The 21,713-nt window shown below is 37.3% G+C and overlaps 1 protein-coding gene across 5 annotated transcripts in view; it reads left to right on the forward strand.

Moving 5' to 3' along the window:
- Vha100-1 (V-type ATPase subunit a family protein Vha100-1) overlaps positions 1 to 21,713 on the forward strand; it is a 167,005-nt gene that overhangs the window by 111,605 nt on the left and 33,687 nt on the right. For all 5 annotated transcript variants that reach the window (XM_089253437.1, XM_089253436.1, XM_089253438.1 and 2 more), the window contains 4 exons: positions 1,685 to 1,897; positions 14,402 to 14,552; positions 17,066 to 17,205; positions 19,653 to 19,792. In XM_089253437.1, coding sequence (XP_089109563.1) covers positions 1,685 to 1,897; positions 14,402 to 14,552; positions 17,066 to 17,205; positions 19,653 to 19,792 — 644 coding nt within the window. The remainder of the gene's footprint in view (positions 1 to 1,684; positions 1,898 to 14,401; positions 14,553 to 17,065; positions 17,206 to 19,652; positions 19,793 to 21,713) is intronic.

Raw genomic sequence — 21,713 nt, forward strand, 5'->3', positions numbered from 1 at the left:
ATCGATAAACTTGATCAGGATAATCGATGGGATTGCTAGCAAATTCGCAGTTAACATGGAGCTAATGAGGGTAATTGGGAATCAAAGCTATAGGGAGTTGCTCCAGACCAACTTGGACAGGATTGCAGCATGGGCAAATGAATGGAGCATGACGTTTATTGTTGACAAGTGCATGGTCGCTCATTTTGGTTCGAACAACCCACGGTTCTCTTATGAGTTGAATGGTGTCACTATCCCGGATGCAACTAGGGTCACCGATTTTGGAATTCTCATTGACAAGCAACTTAGATTTTCTGAACATTGTTCAGCGGTGGTCAAAAAAGCGAATTGAATGCTTGTGTGGTCTCATTTTCAAATAGGTCTCTTCGCATTCTTCTTAAGTCATTCTTCCGCTTTTGCGAGGCTTAGTTCGTCCCGGACTGGAGTATGCTGTAAGGTTGTGGAGACCATACCTACAGAGGGACATAGACTTGATTGAAGGGGTGCTGAGAAGAGCACCCCTTCTCAGGAAGGGGCTACTCTTTTAAAATATACATTTTAAAATGTATATATATTGTTTGTAATTGCATTTTTAATTGGGTTGCTGTAGTTTTGAAATATATAACATCCATATGTGTTATGGACACCTTTTTCTCAGGCACCTCGTTTGACATTTTGCCTGTTGTGGCATTGTATTTGTTCTTATTGCCGCCCCAATGCCTCTCGCCGGGAGAAATGAAGATCTCGACAGAAAGAGAGGATTTTGATTTGTCGGGATTTCAACCCTGTCTGGATTTTGATTTGTTGGAATTTTGATCTAGGGGTCATTCAAGTATTACGTCAGCATTGAGGGGAGGGGGAGGTTTCGGATTTGCTGACTTTTGATGACAAGGGGAGGGGAATTAGAAGGGTGCTTATGTCATCAACCACCCCTTTTTGAAGATATGAAATATTTTAAGCTGCTGACGAAATTTTGCTGACAAGGGGAGTTAAAAATGGCTGAAAATCTGCTTGCGTAATACTTGAATGGCCCCCTATCAGAATTTCGACCCTGTCTGGATTATGAACGGAACTATAACTGAAGATATAATGACGATTTTGGACTTTTATGCAGAGGGTCTATGAATGGTCTATGAATATGTTACAAAATGCTTGCATCATATCCTGGTATTATGTATCTGAGTGGTAGATTCCTTGACACCTTAATGATGTTGAACTGCAGTAACTGACTGTTTTGCTGTGCATAGTCAGTGTGCTGAAATGTTGCAAAGTTTTCTCTTTCTTTTGTTTTTCAGAAAAACATAAAGAAGCATTAGAAAAGCCTGTAGAGTCATTTTTAACACGTAATGTTTTCTGATACTAGAAAAAATTCAGGAACAATATTTCCCCAAAAACGTCAAAAAGACAGTAAATACAGAGGGCTCATTGTATACAGTAGTAGATAATAGTATAGCAGTAGTGATCCATACTAGAAGTGAAAGCATAAAAAGAATATTTTTCAGTATCGTTAAAACATTTTGTGGTTTTTTTTTATTGGCATATTGCTATTAAAATTTATTTTCATTCTTTGTTTCATACAGATAGCTCAACATTTAAAATTTGGATCTTTATACTATTACTACTCTGAGTGTATATTAAATATTGTTATATTTTGTAGTTCATATAGGTCATATCATTTTCATTAAAAGTATTTTTTTCCCGATAGGTTTTAGGCCAAACACAGGATCATCGCTATAGAGTACTAGTAGCGGCTGCCAAGAATATTAAAAGCTGGTTTGTCAAAGTTAGAAAAATTAAAGCAATTTACCATACATTAAATCTTTTCAACTTGGATGTCACACAAAAGTGTCTTATTGCAGAGTGTTGGTGTGCAGTTTCTGATCTTGATAAAATACAAATGGCTCTATGTAGGGGAACTGTGAGTAGATTGTATGCTTATGTGTAAAAGTTTATTTTATTTATTGTGGTGATAAACTGTGAACATTTTAAACATAGAATAGTGTATATAGTAGACCAATTATTTGACACTCACAGGAACAGGAGTGCTTCATCTACATCATTGGATAAATAGTAGGATATGCATTGTAGGCACAACGAAAGTCCTGGACAAATTTAATAAATCAACCAATTGACATAAAAATGTGTATAGTTCACACTAAAATACTTATCATGACCTATAGTTTTTTTCCCCAATAAATTTAAAAAGCGGCAATTAAAATTCCACTCACAGGTGGCACTTTTTTTGTACTTTTAAACTGTACACCACCAGGCTCTGTCAACATTTGTCAATATCAGCCCTTGTCCTGGTTAAGAGGCTGGGTGGTGTTGGGGAACTTTATTTTCCATGTACATAGAATACATACATTAAAAAAAAGTAAAAAAAAAAAAGCTTACAAAAGAAAAAAAAAGAACAGACAAAAGAAAATACTAGATTATAATTACAATATATACAAACATGATGACAGATAAATAAAAGAAGGGGGAGAAGCCGCACACACAACTGTACAGTGAACGTTCACCGAAGTCCTTCAGCGCAGGACGTGCTTGGGTTCAGCTTGGTCAGGGGTCAAGTTTATAGTCAGACATAGTCGGAGTCTTTGGCGTATCGCTGATGTCTTCCTGCCAGCCTAGTTGAGCGTCTTGGCTCCACAGCGATGGTGGTGGACCTCTCCTTATCCAAGTCTGGTCCGATCATCTTAGCCTTGTCCAGGTTTTCTTGTAAAAATCTGACAAGCTTGATCAGTTTTATTGTCGGCTCCGGCCTTTTTAGGGCATTGGCCATCCATGTTGCTTCCATGGCTTCCGAGGGAGCTCTTAGATGGAACTCTTTGGTGTGATGACATGATGTGGTGTAGTGGAGTTTTGTGCCTAGTTCACCACAGCTGCAGCGATCATTGGGGATGGACCTGAACCTTCGGAGGTTAACAGAGAACGGGCCGTGTCCAGTAATGAACATAATCAGTTCTCTGCACCACTTGCTGTTCCACGTTTTTACGCGACGCAGGATCTTATGTATGGACCTTCCCGAGCACTGTAAAACAAACTCGACACAGGATCTTATGTGTGGACCTTCCCGAGCACTGTAAAACAAACTCTACATAACACATAATTTGTGTTACATAAAACTGCCATATTTCATCATTAGCACCCTTCACCAATTTAGATGTAGCCCAAGCTAAAAAACCGTTCATATTGAAATATGATAGTTTTATGTAACACAAATTATCATAAACATCGATTATGCACTGTTTGTGTTATGTCGAGTTGTTTGTTTTACAGCCCCACTGGTGAGTGATATTGGAACTTTTTTTTTTCTTTTTGATAAATTTAAAAAAACTGCACTTTTTAAGTCAGCAGGTTGATTTTTTTTATTAATTTTTAAAATGTGTTCAGGACTTCTTGCCCACTCTGTATTACCAATGACATTTTGTCAAGTGTATAAACATTTAACTGTAAGTATAAACACTGTAAATAAAGTAACTATATTAGCGTAAGTACCATAAATTTCCTGCCTCTAATGCATGCTGCATATATTCAGCACATGTAAATTTTTGGTAGCTGTCTGTATTATTAATAAAGATATCTTATATGAAATTCAATTGCGTGTCTTGTTTTAAAAAATTACTGATGCTTCTACTTACATGTATGCACCATCTAATATCTTTAAAAAATTAATTTGTGAGAGTTAGTTTTGAAACTTGTTTTTTTGTTCAGGAAAAATTGCTGTTGATTGCAGCACAATGGCCTATGATCTGCACTGAGAAATTTAAATGTTTTTTTTTAATGTATTATCCACAAATTATAGGCAGGTAATTGCAGTAAAATATACATAGAAATAACATAAAAATGAATATAAGAAAAATAAAGATAAATTTTTTTTTACTGGATATGTTTTTCCAGATATACATAATTTTGTCAATTATTCTTTAATTTCATACTCCATTGTAGTAGGGGATGAATAGGATAATTGAATGTTAGATAATCATGTTACATATGCATCTGATTTATTTTAAGTATCTCGTAATCAGCTATAACATCTCATTGCTACCACCAGAGGTTATTATGGTGCTTGTATAATCTTGTTGTATTATGGGGAAAAATATGAGTAAACTTGTGATTTAATTGATTTGGAAGTGTGAAATGATTGCCATGGGTCTAGGTGGTGACATCTGCATTAGTGGTATAACTTGTGAAGTGTTCAAGACCAGCTGTTGTGGAAGTTTAACGAATCTTGTTTGGAGGTCTGCTAAATAGAAAACTAGGTCTCAAACAAAAAAAAACATGGTTGGTATAGTCTACTTCATGATTGACCTGAAAGGAGAGTTGCTGGATGTGCCCTATCCAACTACTATTACAAATACAAGGCCACAACTGGCAAAATGCCCAACGAGGTGGCTGAGAAAAGATGCATATGTCATATATTATTAAAATACAGCTACCCAATTAAAATTGCAATCAAAAAATTATAAACGGTATACACATACAAGACAAAATACACTGCTGGCCACCGTAAATGCAACACCCTGAAGGAAGCATGCAAATAATATGAAATTTACAACATGCATTAGCGGAGATGAGATATGCAAATGATTAGAATTTCAGCGCAGACGCACATCACGCGCGCCTGTGGCGCCACTTCAAAGCGCTATTTAAGGCTTGGAGATTTCGACGATTTGAAGTACGGCAATTGTGTTTTTCTTGTGGTTTTTTCAAAAAAACGATCAATTATGCCTCGTAGAAAACAGCGATCATCTTTTGATCAAGTATCCGAGTTCGACAGAGGAAGGATAGTGGCCTACCGAGATTGTGTATTATCTTTCAGGGCAATCGGTAGTCCTGTTGGACGAAACCAAACAACTGTAATGCGGATATGTGATCGTTGGATGCAGGAGGGTACGACGGACCGACGTGTTCGATCGCATCCACCTCAGTGCACCACTTCACATGATGACAGGCGTATGGCAGTGACGGATCGCTCAGCCACATCACGAACCATAGCACAGCACATTCAGTCTGTACCACATCATCCAGTGTCTGCACGTACCATTCGACGCCGTTTACAGCAGAGTGGTCTGTCCGCAAGACGTCCATTGCTTCGTCTACCCTTGACGCAGAACCACAGACGTCTCCGCCGCCAATGGTGCGATGAAAGAAGGATGTGGACGGCACAATGGAATGAAATTGTCTTTACTGACGAGTCACGCTTCTGTCTGCAACACCACGATGGTAGGATTCGAGTCTGGAGATACCGTGGAGAGAGGATGCTGAACAGCTGCGTTATGCACCGCCACACTGGTCCTGCACCGGGTATTATGGTATGGGGCAGTATTGGATATCACTCTCGCACTCCTCTAGTACGCATTGCCGGTACTTTAAAAAACCAGCGCTACATCTCCGAGGTGTTGGAGCCAGTTGTCCTTCCTTACCTTCAGGGCTTGCCCACAGCCATATTTCAACAGGATAATGTGCGACCACACGTGGCACGCATTGTCCAAAGGTTCTTCGTCAATCGCCAGATTGAATTGCTTCCCTTGCCAGCTCGCTCTCCGGATCTTTCGCCGATAGAAAACATGTGGTCCATGGTTGCTCAACGATTGACCCAGATTACATCCCCAGCTGCCACACCAGATCAACTTTGGCAACGCGTGGAAGCTGCTTGGTCTGCTGTACCCCAAGAACACATCCAAAGTCTCTTTGAATCAATGCCGAGGCGTGTGGCAGCGGTAATCTCCAACAATAGCGGCTACTCTGGCTACTGATTTTGGCAGGAACCACACTTCACAGAAGTCTATAAATTTAATCATTTGATGCTTGGTCAACATGTTATCTACAAAATAAATATTGTTGCGATATCTCTTGTCTTTCTTGGTGTTGCAATTTGGGTGGCCAGCAGTGTATTATACAATGCCCATGATGTATTCATTGGTGTCTCATTCTAAGTATGGATAGCTTCTCGATTTACCCCAACATCCTTATCATATTTCTTTTTAAATGTGTCTATTGTGTTAGAATTTACTACCCCCGGGGGTAATAAATTCTATTTCATTTATTAACAGTTCTATTAGAGAAAAATTCCTTGCAACACACTAAACCATACTTGTATTTTGTAAATGTTATCTCTGGGGAAATTCCTAACAAATGGTGTATACTGGATAGTGTTGCATGTGTGTGTATGTAAGGTCTTTATTGTGTCAAAGTTATACACGTGTGTATGATATTTGTTGCATTAGACTAAAATGATATAATTCAACACTAAAATATTTTGATCGCTCACGAACAGATACATGATCAAAGTGAAAAGAGGTGTAGGTTGAGGCATTTCTGCCCTTGTTCTCAAATGGCTTGATCAGATGCATCACTATGTGCTCTGAAAGAGAGATTCGTTGGACGCTGATACTCCCCAAAGTTTGGAAATCCGTGCAAAACGTATTTGATGCAATCCAGAATTTTATTCTTTTTCTGTGACATCGTTTGCCTATAGAATTTTAAACTACACGGTTTTTTAGAGTTAAGCTTTTATTCTCCCAAAATCTTTATTGAGTCCCATCAGAATTCCAGGTATTCAAGTTTACAAAGGAAAAAAATATTTAGCACTACTTGCCATTCCATTGAAAAAAAAGATAATCTGCTCTGATAATGAATTGGCCTTGACCTTGAAAGACCTTTATTCTTCACTATCATCATTTACAAATAATTTTAGAAAGGGTAACCACATCCAAGAAAATTCTACACCCCCTTTTTTTCCTATAGAATAGTACGTTGGGTCAAAATGACCCAAACCACGGTTCTAGGTATAAGTGCTTATAGCTCTGAAACACGAAATGAAGATAACATTTTCGCAAATTAATATTCATACGATTTTATGAAAAGTTACAAAATTTTTTTATCATTTGCATGTAAGTTTTTGAGATAAATGAAAACGAAGTTTGATTTGGGTCAAATTGACCAACTCAGCGGTTCTAGTGTTGAAGAAAATGACTTCCCCCTCTCCACACACACACACACAAACAAAGGCTTACCAAAAAATATAAATTCAATGTTTTTAATTGCATCCCCAACTCTCTTATAAAAAAAATATTTCAGTAACACTTGAGGACAAAATGAGTAAATTGTGTATTTCAAATCACTCTTAAAGAAATCAAATTTAGTGGAACATTACCTTTGCAGTAGGACATTAAGTAAAAAATTGCAACAAAACCTTCTTGACTTGGGAAAATTTACCATCTTGGACTGTCATTTTTTTTGTAGTAGATGATTTGCAACCAGCAGCTTGGGCTTTGATTTTGTTTCTCTGCTTTGTAATCGGTTTCAAAGTTGCTATGGGGATATTCAACTGTTTTGCAAGATTGACTTTAGTCATGATTTTAACTTTTCCATCATGATTCTTGTTGAATTCTTCTAATATTTCCAGTTATTTTTTTTTAAAGAAAGGACTTTTCGTTTTGTCAATATTATGAACAGCAGAATTTGACACAGCCAGCAAGCAAAGCACCACAATTAAACAAATTTCACAGGAAACGATCGAAAGAACTTATTGCGTATGTGTACCATGTGTCTCTCTCATCAGCAGATCTGTACCCTCCAAATGCTTACAATGTGTGGACTTTCTTACCCTTTGAAGATAACGCTGAAAACATTCATTGGGAGAAGGGAAATTCTGAAAGGACATGGCCATAAAAACAATTGAAACCTGTTTCTTTTGGACTCACTGCATCTGCGTATTCTCAGAAATAAGCAATAAAAAAATCACTTCAAGAGAGGAGTCCACTCTAAATTACCATCAGCTAGCTCACTGGCTACTTTTATATATGTCAGCAATCATCCTAAAATGTATGGGTATTGCGTTGGCAGTATGCAAGAAGAACTGTTACAGCAATGCGTTATCACTGCATGCAAAAATTGTGCTCGTTCGATGGATGTTTTTTCTAAAGATTCAGTGTGAGTCAAAGTGAAAACTTCGAGTAATTGAGGTTTTGCGGCGAATAAATGAATTATATATATATATTTTAACATTAAATTGTATAGGAACATATTGCGATGGAAGCCAAACATTGTATAAACGTGAAAGTCGTATAACTGTATACCAAGCAATGTATAAGCAAGGTTCCACTTCATTTCTCTTTTTTCTTTCTTTCTCTGTCTGCTGTACCTAATCATATGTTGTTTGATTGACATCACTCTAAGACTCTAGGGTTGTAAGATTTTGGGATTTTAAATTTTATTTTCGTTCAAAATATTAATATCTACATTTTTTTTTGAGTGACCCATAATAATTCCACCAGATATTTTTATATTTTTGTGCATATTTAAATAAGTAGAATTAGTAGTAATTTTTTCAAAGCTTTTTGAGAATGACATGTTCCGACCCTTTCCTTGTTAGATGTTTTTCTGAATCTTATCTTGAAAGTGCGAATTACTTGCTCTGCCAAACCATTGTTTCTGGAATAGTATGGAGTTGTTCTGACATGTTTGACTCCATTTCTGTCACAAAACTCTTTGAATTCATATGATGTGAATTGTAGTCAGTAGTCAGACACAATTATGCGACTAATTCCATATGAAATGAACAGCTTTCGGAAACATTCAATTGCACAAGCTGATGCAACTTGTTTTAGCTTGAATACTTCTAGCCATCAAGAATGAGAGTCAATGATGAAAATCCAATCATATCAGCTGTGGTAAGTCTGTGCACTCGACCCGAAGGTCTGTTTATTCCATAACAATAGACAATAGAAGCGATTCACAAATTTTTGGATGGTTTATGTTACATTCCAAACATGTTTTAGCCACATGTTCTATGTCACGGTCAATGCATGGCCACCATACTGACATTCTGGATTCTGATTTCATTGAAACAATGCCAGCATGGCCTTCATGAATTTCCCACAGTTCTTCAACTTGTTTGGTATTACAATGTGATTGTTCAACATTAAAATCCCTTGTTCATAAGACAGTTCATGTCGTTTCTCATAAAATGGATACAGGTTCTCATCCAATTAGTTCTTTGGCCATCCTTGTTCAGTATATAGAATAACTTTGCTTGGAACAGGATGTTTTTCTTTAGGGATTTGAGAATTCTTTGTGTTAGAAAGAGCTTGTTTATTGTATGGTTTACAATTCTGTAGACAGCTGTACTACTCTCAAAGTCACTGATGCTTTCTGCAGGCAAAGGTAGTCGAGACAATGCCTCAGAAACACACATTTTTTTTGCCAAGCAGATGTTTGATTTCATAATCAAAAGAACTCAGAGTAATAACCCATCTAGTTAATCTTGAAGCAGCTAAACGAGGTACTTCCTTATCATTGCTAAGAATGCGTTCGAGTGGTTTGTAGTCATTTTGTACCTGATTGCCTATCAGGTACTTGTAAAACTTTAGCAGTCCAAACATAATAGCTAAGGCCTCTTGATCAAAGCTGGAATAGTTCTTTTTGGCCTGGTTGAGAGTTCTCTAGAACAGTGGTTCTCAACCTGGGGCCATATGGCCCCCTTGCGGTCCTGGGACATTCTAGGGGGGCCACGGGAGAAAATCAGAAGAAAGGTGATCCACGACAGGTGGTGAAGAGAGTCAGAGAGCTGTGAAGAGAAAAAAGGTTTAAAAGTGAAACATGGTTGAAAAAAATATTACTACTTTCAGAATTCATCACAGATCCGTTCATAGAACCAGGGTCATCTTAACCCTTGGGTCTATGTGGGCATGACCCGGATCTTCATGTCTATAACGGAGGGAGAGGGACTGCACTATATGGGATCTGGTACTATATGATTTTCATATGTAAGAACAGCTTACATGTGAAAATCATAGTACCAAATCTAGTACCTGCTTAGTATGGAGGGCTGCCAGAGCAACGGTTGATGTGTTGGGAGGGTCGATTTATTGTGCATGTTCGTTGGATCGTCCCGTATTATACACAGATCCATAATTTTCCATATAATTTGAATCATGGGAGAGATAATCCATCATTTGAATCCGTGCCTAGCCAGGATTCTAGAGATTGGTCCGATTTATTAAAATTTCATTCATAATAAAAAAAATAGAAAGTATCTCACTCTTGGATTAGGGTAGGGGGCCCCTGGATAGGACAGGGGGCCACAAGAAAAAAATGTGATCCTTCGGGGGCTATGAGCTGAAAAAGGTTAAGAAACAGTGCTCTAGAAGCAACAGTAATCATTTTCAGCTTGTCATCAATACAATGTTGGATCACAGCTCCCAAACCTCTGGTTGAAGCATCATAAGACATTATGATTGGTTTTGTACTAGCCGTATATCGGATGGTATTTGTTCTTGGATTTTTTCAAAGAACTGTTGATGAACATTGCTCCATTTCCAAATTTTGTGCTTTTGCAGAAGTTCATATAGGGGTTCACAAAGCATTTTTGCAAGTTCTTTACAAATCTACTGTAGTAGTTCACTGAACCTAAAAAAGATCTTGGTTCTGGAACATTTGTTGGTGCAGGCAATTTATTGAGAGCTCATATTCTGTTCCTATCTGGCAGAATATTGTTTTTGTTGATTCGGTGTCCCAAGAATTTTATTTGTGATTTGAACAGCTGCAATTTTGACTGCTGCATCTTCAAGCCTACCTGTCAAAAAATATCTCACCCTTTGCGGAGTCTTGATAAGTGTTCTGTTGGATCCGCCGACAGCAATATCATCCTTTATCAGGTTAATTCCTCTATTTCAACAAGGAACTGATGGATCAGCTCCTGGAAAATAATTGGAGCATATGATATTCCTAACGGCATACTGGTGTAATGGTAATAAGCCTTATGTGTCGTAATTACTAGGTACTTCTGTGAACATTTGTTGACCTTGAATTGAAGAAACGTATCCTTCAGATCGATGACACTGAAGTCTACGTGGCCATTCAACTTTGCAGCAGCATCCTCAAATGTTGGATACGGACATGGCTCCCACATCCTGTAGCAGGGCCCCTAGTCTATCATTGGCGGGGGCACCTAAACCAGCTTTTCATGGGTCCCTCTATAGTTAGTTTATAGTGTGAAAAATCTCAATAAGTGATAATAATTGTTCCGTGCCCTGTCAGCCCTGCCCATGTGGGGACCATGGACACGGATATTACTCAAGTGTTTCGTTTTGTGCCAGTCTGTCAATTTCTTTGTCTGCTGCAACACGCAAGGCAAAAGGAACTGGCTGTGCTTTCACAATTTTAGGTGCTGCATTCTCACTGAGCTTGATGTTCACTTCAAAGCTATTGACTGTTCCCATGTGTGACTGATCAAAAATGTCGGGATATTCTTGAGGATTTGCAACACTATTTCTGTTTCATCTGAAACTACAGTATTTATAAAGTGTATGTGTGTCGGTTCATTGAACACCTTCATGAGGACACCTTCATTGCTCAGTGAAAAGAAAAATATACGTCTGTCGAAGTCAAACGTTGTGACCACAATAAAGCTGAGCTCAGTATGTAAGTCTTCTGTAATAACCTGATTGGCTGCTTGTGAAATAGAGCTATCCGATTGATCTTTTCGAATTTTCTTAATTCCCACTTGTAATGAAGTTGAGCCATGGCACTGTGATCGGTGGTGTTGAATGAATATGAATTAGAACATCATACAGCTGTTTTGAGGCTACTACAGTCCCTTCTTTGGTGAAAAAAGTGGAGCAGTCTGTGCTATAAATTTTTTTTCATTTTCCCTACTGAAGGAGGGCTATATCTGCCTTAAAATAGCTGTATGTTGTTCTGATATTTGGGTATTCATATATTTTCAGTGTTTGATACTACCTCTACTAGAAATTGTCTTCATTTTTCAGTACATTCATCAGGATATGAAAGCTGAAGATTGTTGTTAAAATCTTTGCTGTCTGCAGATAACATGATCAAGTGGTTCCAGTTTGTCAAAGACCACAACTGGACATTTAATAATCTGCAGGATTTGCTGTGATCCAATGAATCACAATTTCAATGATCCATTGTATATGGTAGAATATAAATTTCGAGAAAACACAACACAAAACGTGCTAAATGTGCATTTCCAGTAAAGTTCAGGCTGTAGGAGTTAATTTAAAGTATGTTTTTCTGGCATTATCTAGGTTAGGTATTTGTAAAAAATCTCAACTGGCAAGATAATTACTTTTTCATCTACCAGACAGACTTTCCAATATTATCCAGAACCTGATCCTGCCATTTGTGTTATACAAAATCTAAAGCTGTAATAGGGAAATTGTCTAATGATGTGGCTGTGGAGGGGGGGGGGGAGAGGGAAACAAGAAAAATAAATATATACATAGAAAGTGGTACCTCTTGATTTGTGGTGTGATCATAATTTGTTCCAGAAATATGCCCATAATCCAAAGCACTAACCTATCCAAACAAACTTTCAGAGATTGTAAATGTAGGGCAATGCTAATCAAGGGGACATAAGTGAGGGATTACTGTGATCTGTTTTATATTATTGTATTTTCACTTTGTATTTTATGTTGACTTTACAGTATTGATTGTATCAGACATTTCAATTGGATAAAAGAAACATGATTGCATTGAAGTAGTGGTTCGAAAGTTTGTATAGCTACCAAGTTCTGGTGTTCATTCATGTACAGCTGCCACAATGTTTAGAAATTTTGTGTAGTTATCAGCATCGTTCCATGTGATTTTTATTTCATGTGTCCAGACTTGTTTCTTCCGTGTATGGAATGGCAATATGAGACATTTAAGACATTTACCTATGCTGTACTTTGTGATTTTGAATGTGTGGGAGCATTTTCACTGTGCACGAGTGCACAACTTGGAGGAAACAGTGGTTACTAGGATCTTAATAAATTTTGTGTAGTTACCAAGATTTTTAGAACTTTTAGAGATCAATTTGAACTCTAGAGTGCTAAAGTTATTACTATTTTTTTGACATCTGTATCTGTAAGACAGAACTTTATTAGTACCCCACCAGTTGATAATTTTATATAGGACTAAAACTACCTTTCCCTTGCAGTGTTGCATATCCAAAAATTTGGTCTTAAAATACTTGTTCTCTGCAAGAACAATCTTCAGTTTGAGATTTCTAGGTATAGATTCATTGGTGCAATTATAATTTTATTTGAAGAGATACTTAGACATTTTTCTCAGAGTGTTTTATTAGGTACAATTTAATTCGTGAATTTTTTTATTGACCCATGGTTTCTTATACAGTGATACCTTGGCTAACGAAGATTTTCTTAGTGATTTTTTTTGCCTTTGCTAAAGAACATTTTAGTACATGGATACTCGTACTAATATCAAACAACCATGTCATGAACTGAATTTTTGCACCAGTCGTCATCAGAATTACTGTTAGCCTGTTTAACTCGTGTCCATTTTGTAATCTTTTTCCAGATGTACCTCCACTTCTCTCTCTGAAAGTTTTTAACCATTTCGTGCAAAATGAAAGATTCAGCAAATACTTTTTTTTCCAATGCATTTTGTATGTCTTTAGAGCACGTATTCTTTCAGTGCAAGACTCTTGGCGTCATACTGAACATTCTGGACATTCTACAAGCTTATCTTTTCTGTCTGCTTGTATCAGAGACAGAAATAGGCTAACCAAATCACAAATGGGCTCGACTGGGTTGTGTCAACACCAGCTTTAGTAGCTGGTAATGGTTGTGTACATAATATAAAATAAAATGATCTTCAGTACCTTATCTCCATATGAATTTTAATTTGTTCAGTTTTGAGGCTGTTAATGATCATTTCAGCTTACAAAGATTTCAACTATTGAACCTGATTCTGGAAAAAATTATCTTTGTTGACCGAGGTATGACTGTACTGTGATTGCTGTTTGAATGAGTTTATAGTATAAATTATACCATAGTATTGAACCTTTAATTCTTTGGTGTTACAGATCAATTCATTACCAGAGAAGAACTTATGTATTTCTTTTTTTATTGAATTGATGATTATATAAACTATTTTTGCAACCAGTTATCAATTATGGTTAATGAAATTCAGTTTAGATACAATAGCCAGTGTGTGGTCCTGTAAGCATCATAATGGCTTAGCTTCCCAAAGACCCGGTTCGATCCCAGTCAGCAGCACAGTGATGTTTGGCTGAAGTTGGTTTAACTTTGCAGTGAATATGAGCCAGTCTCTTTAAAAAAAATATCATCAGGCTAAGTAACAGACCTTACAACATTTAAAAACATACACAAAAGTATTCATTCCAGTTGGATAGATACATGGCAGCTAATTCACATAGTATGAAGAAAACTTGCAATTCATATAGCTGGAGCAGAAGATCCAGACATCTTACCTTCTCAATGTCTGGGGTGAAACTCCATGAGTTCCCCATACCTAACACTAGGTGGTGTTGTATGTCCTAGTTAGTCCTTATCAGTCCTTTTTTTATAAGGACACCACTATGACTATATTTTCCATAGTGTAATTCATTTAAACACAGGTTAAATAATGTCAATATCTATGCATATAGGAAATAAGTGGTGGAAGTGTGCCATCAATTTTGAACCGTATGGAAACAAGAGAAATTCCTCCTACATTCAACCGAACTAATAAGTTTACTCAAGGTTTTCAGAACATTGTGGATGCATATGGAGTAGCTAATTATCGAGAAGTGAATCCAGGTCAGTGTGATTTTTATTTATAATGAATTTTTCTCTATTTAGGCCTAACCATGTGGAAATAGTTTTTGTGAATACATTCTGTTAATGAAGTGACCCAAGCAATTCTCAATGTTTCATCTACGGTTTGTTGGTAGCAAACCAAAATCATCTATGACCAAAAAAATTGAATTAATATCCAAGTTTTTTTCATACTACTGAAGCAGGAGCATCTATAGCAGAAGGCCTCTAAACAAAGCTTGTGCCATCAGTGAAGAGGTAATCTCACCTATAATCATTAAATATAGCAGGCTAATGTATGCGCCAACTTTACCTTTTTTTGTAGTACATCCAATGGCTATAGGTGAGATGACTTTCTTCAGTGATGTCACGAGCTTCGCGCGGAGGCCTTCCACCATCTATAGATGGTGTTGTTTAGATTGTCAGAGGGGTGGTTCTTTTCTGAATGTCTAGCATGTAAAATAGCCTACTTCCAGAGTTACCCGTATAATCGTGTTTGAAGTTACACAAACCTCTCACTAAACTGAGTTTATGGTCAATATTATGGTAAAGAAAAGGCTTCATCATAAAAAAAAAAATGATTATTCAATATGCAAGGCATATCACAAAAAACATTTTTAAAGGCATATTAATATTAATCCATTAATTGTCTTGCAAAGGACTAATTTATTACTATGAAGTTAAACTTTATTATTGCCATTTTAGTTGGTTTATGTATGGGAAAACCTTGCTTAAAAAGTTCAAAATTGCTGACACTGACACCAGATGGCGAATTATCTGAAGATGTCACTCTCAGCTATCCGTATGAAGGTTTTTAACAGCTGGCTGATGCAAAGATATATTTAGGAAAGAGAGAAAATTCAACTGCCCTTGCTGTGAGGCCTTGCAATTGTGAACTTTCGCCGGAGTTAGTTCAGACCGTCCATGTGCTATGGCGTCAATAGCCATCGCTATCAGATGAAGCGGGAGAGGTCCAATTTCCAGCCCAATATAATATAATAATAAGAGAAAAGGGGACTTGAGCCATTTAAATTGTAAAAAACATGCTCTTTCGCCTCCATCAACACTCCTTAATTTTATGGCCACTTACTTAAAGGGCCCCTTCAAAGTTTGCGTAATAGCCGCTTCGTATTCTTCTTTTCTCTCTCTCTCCCCTATATACTGAAGCCTATTGACCATTGTATTGCCACCTGCAGGCAATTGACTTTATTTCTGACTTTCTTGCTTCCTCTCTACTTTTCTTTTCCTTCTTTTTTGTACAACTTCTCCCCCCCCCCCCCACAGAAAACATATTCCTCCCATATGCTTCGAAAGATCGTAGGGGGTGAACCTTGACCAATGATGTCAATTTAATACTATTTGTACCTACGTAATCCTCATCACCCAATGGAAGGATCTTTCTTTGAAGCCGGACTACCAATTAGAAATAGGGGGTTGGTACCCCCTCAAAACTTTACTTTTTGGAATCTTTGAAAAATTAAAGCAGATTGATTAGTGCAAGCTAGAAATCAAGTTGGAAAAAAATGTAGTTAGAATTTTGTTTACACACATTTCAACGATTAGCATCAGGAGCGGCGATCATCCGTGATGAAAAGGGATGGAGGAAAAGGTAGGAAAGAAATTCTTACCACAATTTTAGTAAATTATAGACGTTTAGTAAAAACCTAAATTAGGAGGAATTAACAGGGGGCAGATGGCAAAATTAGGCATAAAGAGTGATTAAAAGAGAGATATTCCAACATCAAGTTAAAATTATTATAATTGAACATACAGTATTTTGTTTATGTATTATGCAGAATTTGATATCGTGGAAATGGATTTTTCTAATTGACTTTTATTTTGTGTAATTATAACTCGTTCTTTTCATATGATCATTTGATTAAATATTAAATGCTATTGAAATTTAACTGATTCTTTCTTTTCATGAGTCATCGTTTTATTCTAAATGTATATTGGACCACTAGGAGCCTGGGTTAATCTAGATAATTACATATATATATTCTTCCAGTGGTTCGATATAACACATGTATGGTCTCGTTCAGTGCACATGAGCTCCAAAGAACCATCAAGATATTAGTTGGCTTTGTAGTCTAGTGGTCTAGGGTATTTATCCGGAAAGTGAAAGGATGTGCGTTCGATTCCCCACAAGGGCAGTTGAATTTTCTCTTTCCTAAATACATCTTTGCATCAGCCAGCTGTTGAAAACCTTTATATATATATATATATATATTAATTTCAGTGTACATTTTAGCATTTTTTAGCATATATAACTCAGACGCTACCACAAAGCTGGGCTGGAAGAGATCTCTGCAATGGGATTAGTCCGGCAGCAGAGTTAATTTTTTGATTTGTCAAATGCTGTTTTAGTTATTGAATAGTTTAATTATGAAATGAATTTTTATTCAAACGATTTATGTATGTTTTCATAATTTTTTAATGTAAATTTGTCTATGCACATAGTTTTCAGTTCAAATTTACTTTTGTTTGATTCACACAGAATACTTTTGCCTTTTCAGCTGTCTTCACAATAATTACATTTCCATTTTTATTTGCTGTGATGTTTGGAGATGCAGGCCATGGAATACTTATGGCTTTATTTGCTGCTTGGATGGTATTGAAAGAAAAAGGCTTAGCTTCTGAGAAGTCAGATAATGAGGTCAGACTGAATGTATCATTCAAGTGATTTTGTTTGAATTCCTTTACTTTCAGTATTTATACTTTTTGTTTCAAACAGTTATAGTTGAAGAGTTGATAATTATTGCTGAAGTTCCCAGAATTGAATAAAACCCATGCTCTAATATGATCAGGTTCTTCAATGTGGGAAAACCATTGAGGCAACAATAGGAAACTTTTTTATTCTCATAATATTTTTCCAGATTGAATCTTGTTATAGGAGTATTTTAACTTGATTAAACCACATACGAAACGTTATTATAGATTTAGTGTTTTGTCAGTGTATGTACTTATTCAAGTGAAAAAATAATTATTGTACTGAGGTTTAGTGGAATTACAAAAATTTATGATTGCCTTTTGGTTCTGCATTAATGATTTTTTTGTATCTCACAAGTGGATTGATATGTTATAGATATAAAACTATCATGCGACATAAATTAGAAAATTTTACTTAGTCTAGCTTTGACATTTGAGCTCACTCTTTATCTTTGAAGATAATCTAAGATGTACTGTAATTTCCTGTGCATAACCCCTGGGTGGCTATCCAAGAAAAAGTTTTTTACACTCTGTGGGCAATGAAGATGCTTTCTTCATTCTGAAACTGAAAATTTTAAGTCCAAGAATAGTATTTTAGCTATGGGGGTGTGGATTTGATGGCGCAAATGTATATATCAATTGCAGGGCCCCTGATGCAAATACACTGCTGGCCACCGTAAATGCAACACCCTGAAGGAAGCATGCAAATAATATGAAATTTACAACATGCATTAGCGGAGATGAGATATGCAAATGATTAGAATTTCAGCGCAGACGCACATCACGCGCGCCTGTGGCGCCACTTCAAAGCGCTATTTAAGGCTTGGAGATTTCGACGATTTGAAGTACGGCAATTGTGTTTTTCTTGTGGTTTTTTCAAAAAAACGATCAATTATGCCTCGTAGAAAACAGCGATCATCTTTTGATCAAGTATCCGAGTTCGACAGAGGAAGGATAGTGGCCTACCGAGATTGTGTATTATCTTTCAGGGCAATCGGTAGTCCTGTTGGACGAAACCAAACAACTGTAATGCGGATATGTGATCGTTGGATGCAGGAGGGTACGACGGACCGACGTGTTCGATCGCATCCACCTCAGTGCACCACTTCACATGATGACAGGCGTATGGCAGTGACGGATCGCTCAGCCACATCACGAACCATAGCACAGCACATTCAGTCTGTACCACATCATCCAGTGTCTGCACGTACCATTCGACGCCGTTTACAGCAGAGTGGTCTGTCCGCAAGACGTCCATTGCTTCGTCTACCCTTGACGCAGAACCACAGACGTCTCCGCTGCCAATGGTGCGATGAAAGAAGGATGTGGACGGCACAATGGAATGAAATTGTCTTTACTGACGAGTCACGCTTCTGTCTGCAACACCACGATGGTAGGATTCGAGTCTGGAGATACCGTGGAGAGAGGATGCTGAACAGCTGCGTTATGCACCGCCACACTGGTCCTGCACCGGGTATTATGGTATGGGGCAGTATTGGATATCACTCTCGCACTCCTCTAGTACGCACTGCCGGTACTTTAAAAAGCCAGCGCTACATCTCCGAGGTGTTGGAACCAGTTGTCCTTCCTTACCTTCAGGGCTTGCCCACAGCCATATTTCAACAGGATAATGCGCGACCACACGTGGCACGCATTGTCCAAAGGTTCTTCGTCAATCGCCAGATTGAATTGCTTCCCTGGCCAGCTTGCTCTCCGGATCTTTCGCCGATAGAAAACATGTGGTCCATGGTTGCTAAACGATTGACCCAGATTACATCCCCAGCTGCCACACCAGATCAACTTTGGCAACGCGTGGAAGCTGCTTGGTCTGCTGTACCCCAAGAACACATCCAAAGTCTCTTTGAATCAATGCCGAGGCGTGTGGCAGCGGTGATCTCCAACAATGGCGGCTACTCTGGCTACTGATTTTGGCAGGAACCACACTTCACAGAAGTCTATAAATTTAATCATTTGATGCTTGGTCAACATGTTATCTACAAAATAAATATTGTTGCGATATCTCTTGTCTTTCTTGGTGTTGCAATTTGGGTGGCCAGCAGTGTATATATCCATAGTCCAAATGTTAAGAAATTATTTCTGGATTACATAAAATTATGTTTTCTGTGAGCTGTTGCTAAAGCACAGATCATGTAAAATTATGTTTTATAGGAGTGAGGGTAGGATGTTGGTAACAAAATATGGATTGCCTTGAAGTAAAGTAATCCTTATATAGGATTTATCATAGACAGAATATATCGACACTATGGGAAGTGTGGCAGAACTAAAGAGTGATATCATTTTATAGGTGATTTTCATTAGAAAGGGTATCATTATACATGACTTGCATTGTATTAAAATTTTATTTTAAAATGAAATTTTTCTTTTTGATTGCAGATATGGCTTACATTTTTTAATGGACGCTATATTATACTACTCATGGGAGGATTTTCCGTGTATACTGGCCTAATTTACAACGATGTGTTTTCTAAAGCCCTCAATGTGTTCGGCTCCTGCTGGTATCCCACAGTTAAGCTGTGAGTGATGTACAGTGTCTAAAATTTTGTTAAATCAATTTTTATTTGAGTTGGTGGGAATGTATTCTTCGTTATTTCATTTTACTGTATTTTCCTGCATTAGTCATCATGTCAGAAAAAAGCAATGTAGACCAGCAGGCCAAAAAAATGTGAGTTACAGTTTTTGGAAGATTTTTAAATACAAACAGGTGTCCCTTGATACAAGATTCCTCGAAAGACTGGTAATATTTTTGAGATGTTGATTAAAAGGAAGAAAATTCATCTCTTCCCCACGGGGGCTTGAACCTTGTCTCTCGTTTGCCAGACGAGTGCTTTAGCTTCCAACTAAGCTATGGAAACAGATAGAATATTTCTTCCTTGGAGCATATGTATATTTATGTTGGAAAGCTCCGTACATAGCGGCAGCAATCAACTAATAGCTCGGGAATGACATAGGCCACCAGATGGCAACATATATGTAGAACATTAGACTACAGACATTTCCAAAGAAGTTTTGAAAAAATATTGTTGTAGAGGGATTTATCATTATATCAAGGTTTCACTGCATATTCAAATCATTATTTCAGTATATTCAAATTTTCTTAAGAGGGAGCAAGTTCTGTTACTTGGCAAATAATGGTCATATAATACTTCTAAATTTTCCCTAATTTTTCATGTTACAAACTTGTTTAACCCTTTCAGCGGCAATCTCGATATATCTCGTCAAACTTCATCTGCTTTATTTCAGCCACCCTGAAATATCTTGGCTTATAAAAAACATGTTGAAGTTGTTTTTGCAGTAAAACATGTTTTTCATCCCTCCCTACAATCAGTCAATTTCCACTGGGTGGAGGCAGCTCTTGTTCAATGTTCAATAAGAGGAGCGTCTTAGAAAGCCATACACGTTACGGTAGGTGTTTTTGTATCATAGATACAAATACAAAGGCTACAACAGGCAAAATGCCCAACGAGGTGGCTGAAAAAAGATGCCCATAAAAAATAAGGATGTCGAATATATGTCTAAACTATATAAAAAATACAGCAACCCAATAAGATCAATAAAAAAAACCAATAATTATGATAAAATATAAATATATATACCGCCCATAAAAATTATGGTCGTCTTATCTAAGTATGGATAGCTTCTTAATTTATCCCAATATGTTTATCATATTTCTTTTTAAATGTGTCAATTGTGTTAGATTTCACGACCTACAGAGGTAAGCTATTCCATTTATCCACAACCCTATTAGGGAAAAACTCCCTGTGACACCACAATCTAGAATCGTCACTTACCAATCAATACTGGTGTCCCCTTGTCGAAGCAGTTGATTGACGATGTATTAATAACTTGTGGTCCATTTTATCCAACCCGTTCAACCTTTTAAACACTTCAATCATATCTCCCTAACACCTGGGCTCTTCCAATGTAAACATTTTCAAAAGATCAGGTCTTTCTTCAAAATTTAAGCCTGTGTGCCATCAAGAGGATGCATAGCTCTTCTCTGCACCCCTCAACCAAGTCTATGTTTCTCTGTAGGTATGGTCTCCAAAACCTGACAGCATACTAAGGACAAACTAAGCCCAGGAAAAGTAGAATGGTCACTTTATGAGAGCACAAAGAGACCTTTTTCAGAATAAAACTGAGTATTATATTTGATCTTTTGACCAACTCTGAATAATGTTCAGAAAGCCTAAGCCGCTCATCAATAAGAATACCCAGATCGGTGATCATAGTTGCATCTGGAATAATACCATTTAACTTGTAAGTGAAACAGATTTTTTGAACCACAATGAGCAACCATGCACTTGTCAATGCTAAAAGACAGGCTCCATTCATTTGCCCATGCTGCACTCCTGTTTAAGTTGGTCTAGAGCAACTCCTTAACGCTTAGCTTCATGTTCCCCATTAGCTTCATGTCATCTGCGAATTTGTCAGCAG

This window comes from Pholcus phalangioides, unplaced genomic scaffold, assembly GCF_987345545.1.
Source record: "Pholcus phalangioides strain wild (caught in Gottingen) unplaced genomic scaffold, Ppha-v1.0 ptg000039l_1, whole genome shotgun sequence".
NCBI lineage: Eukaryota > Metazoa > Arthropoda > Arachnida > Araneae > Pholcidae > Pholcus > Pholcus phalangioides.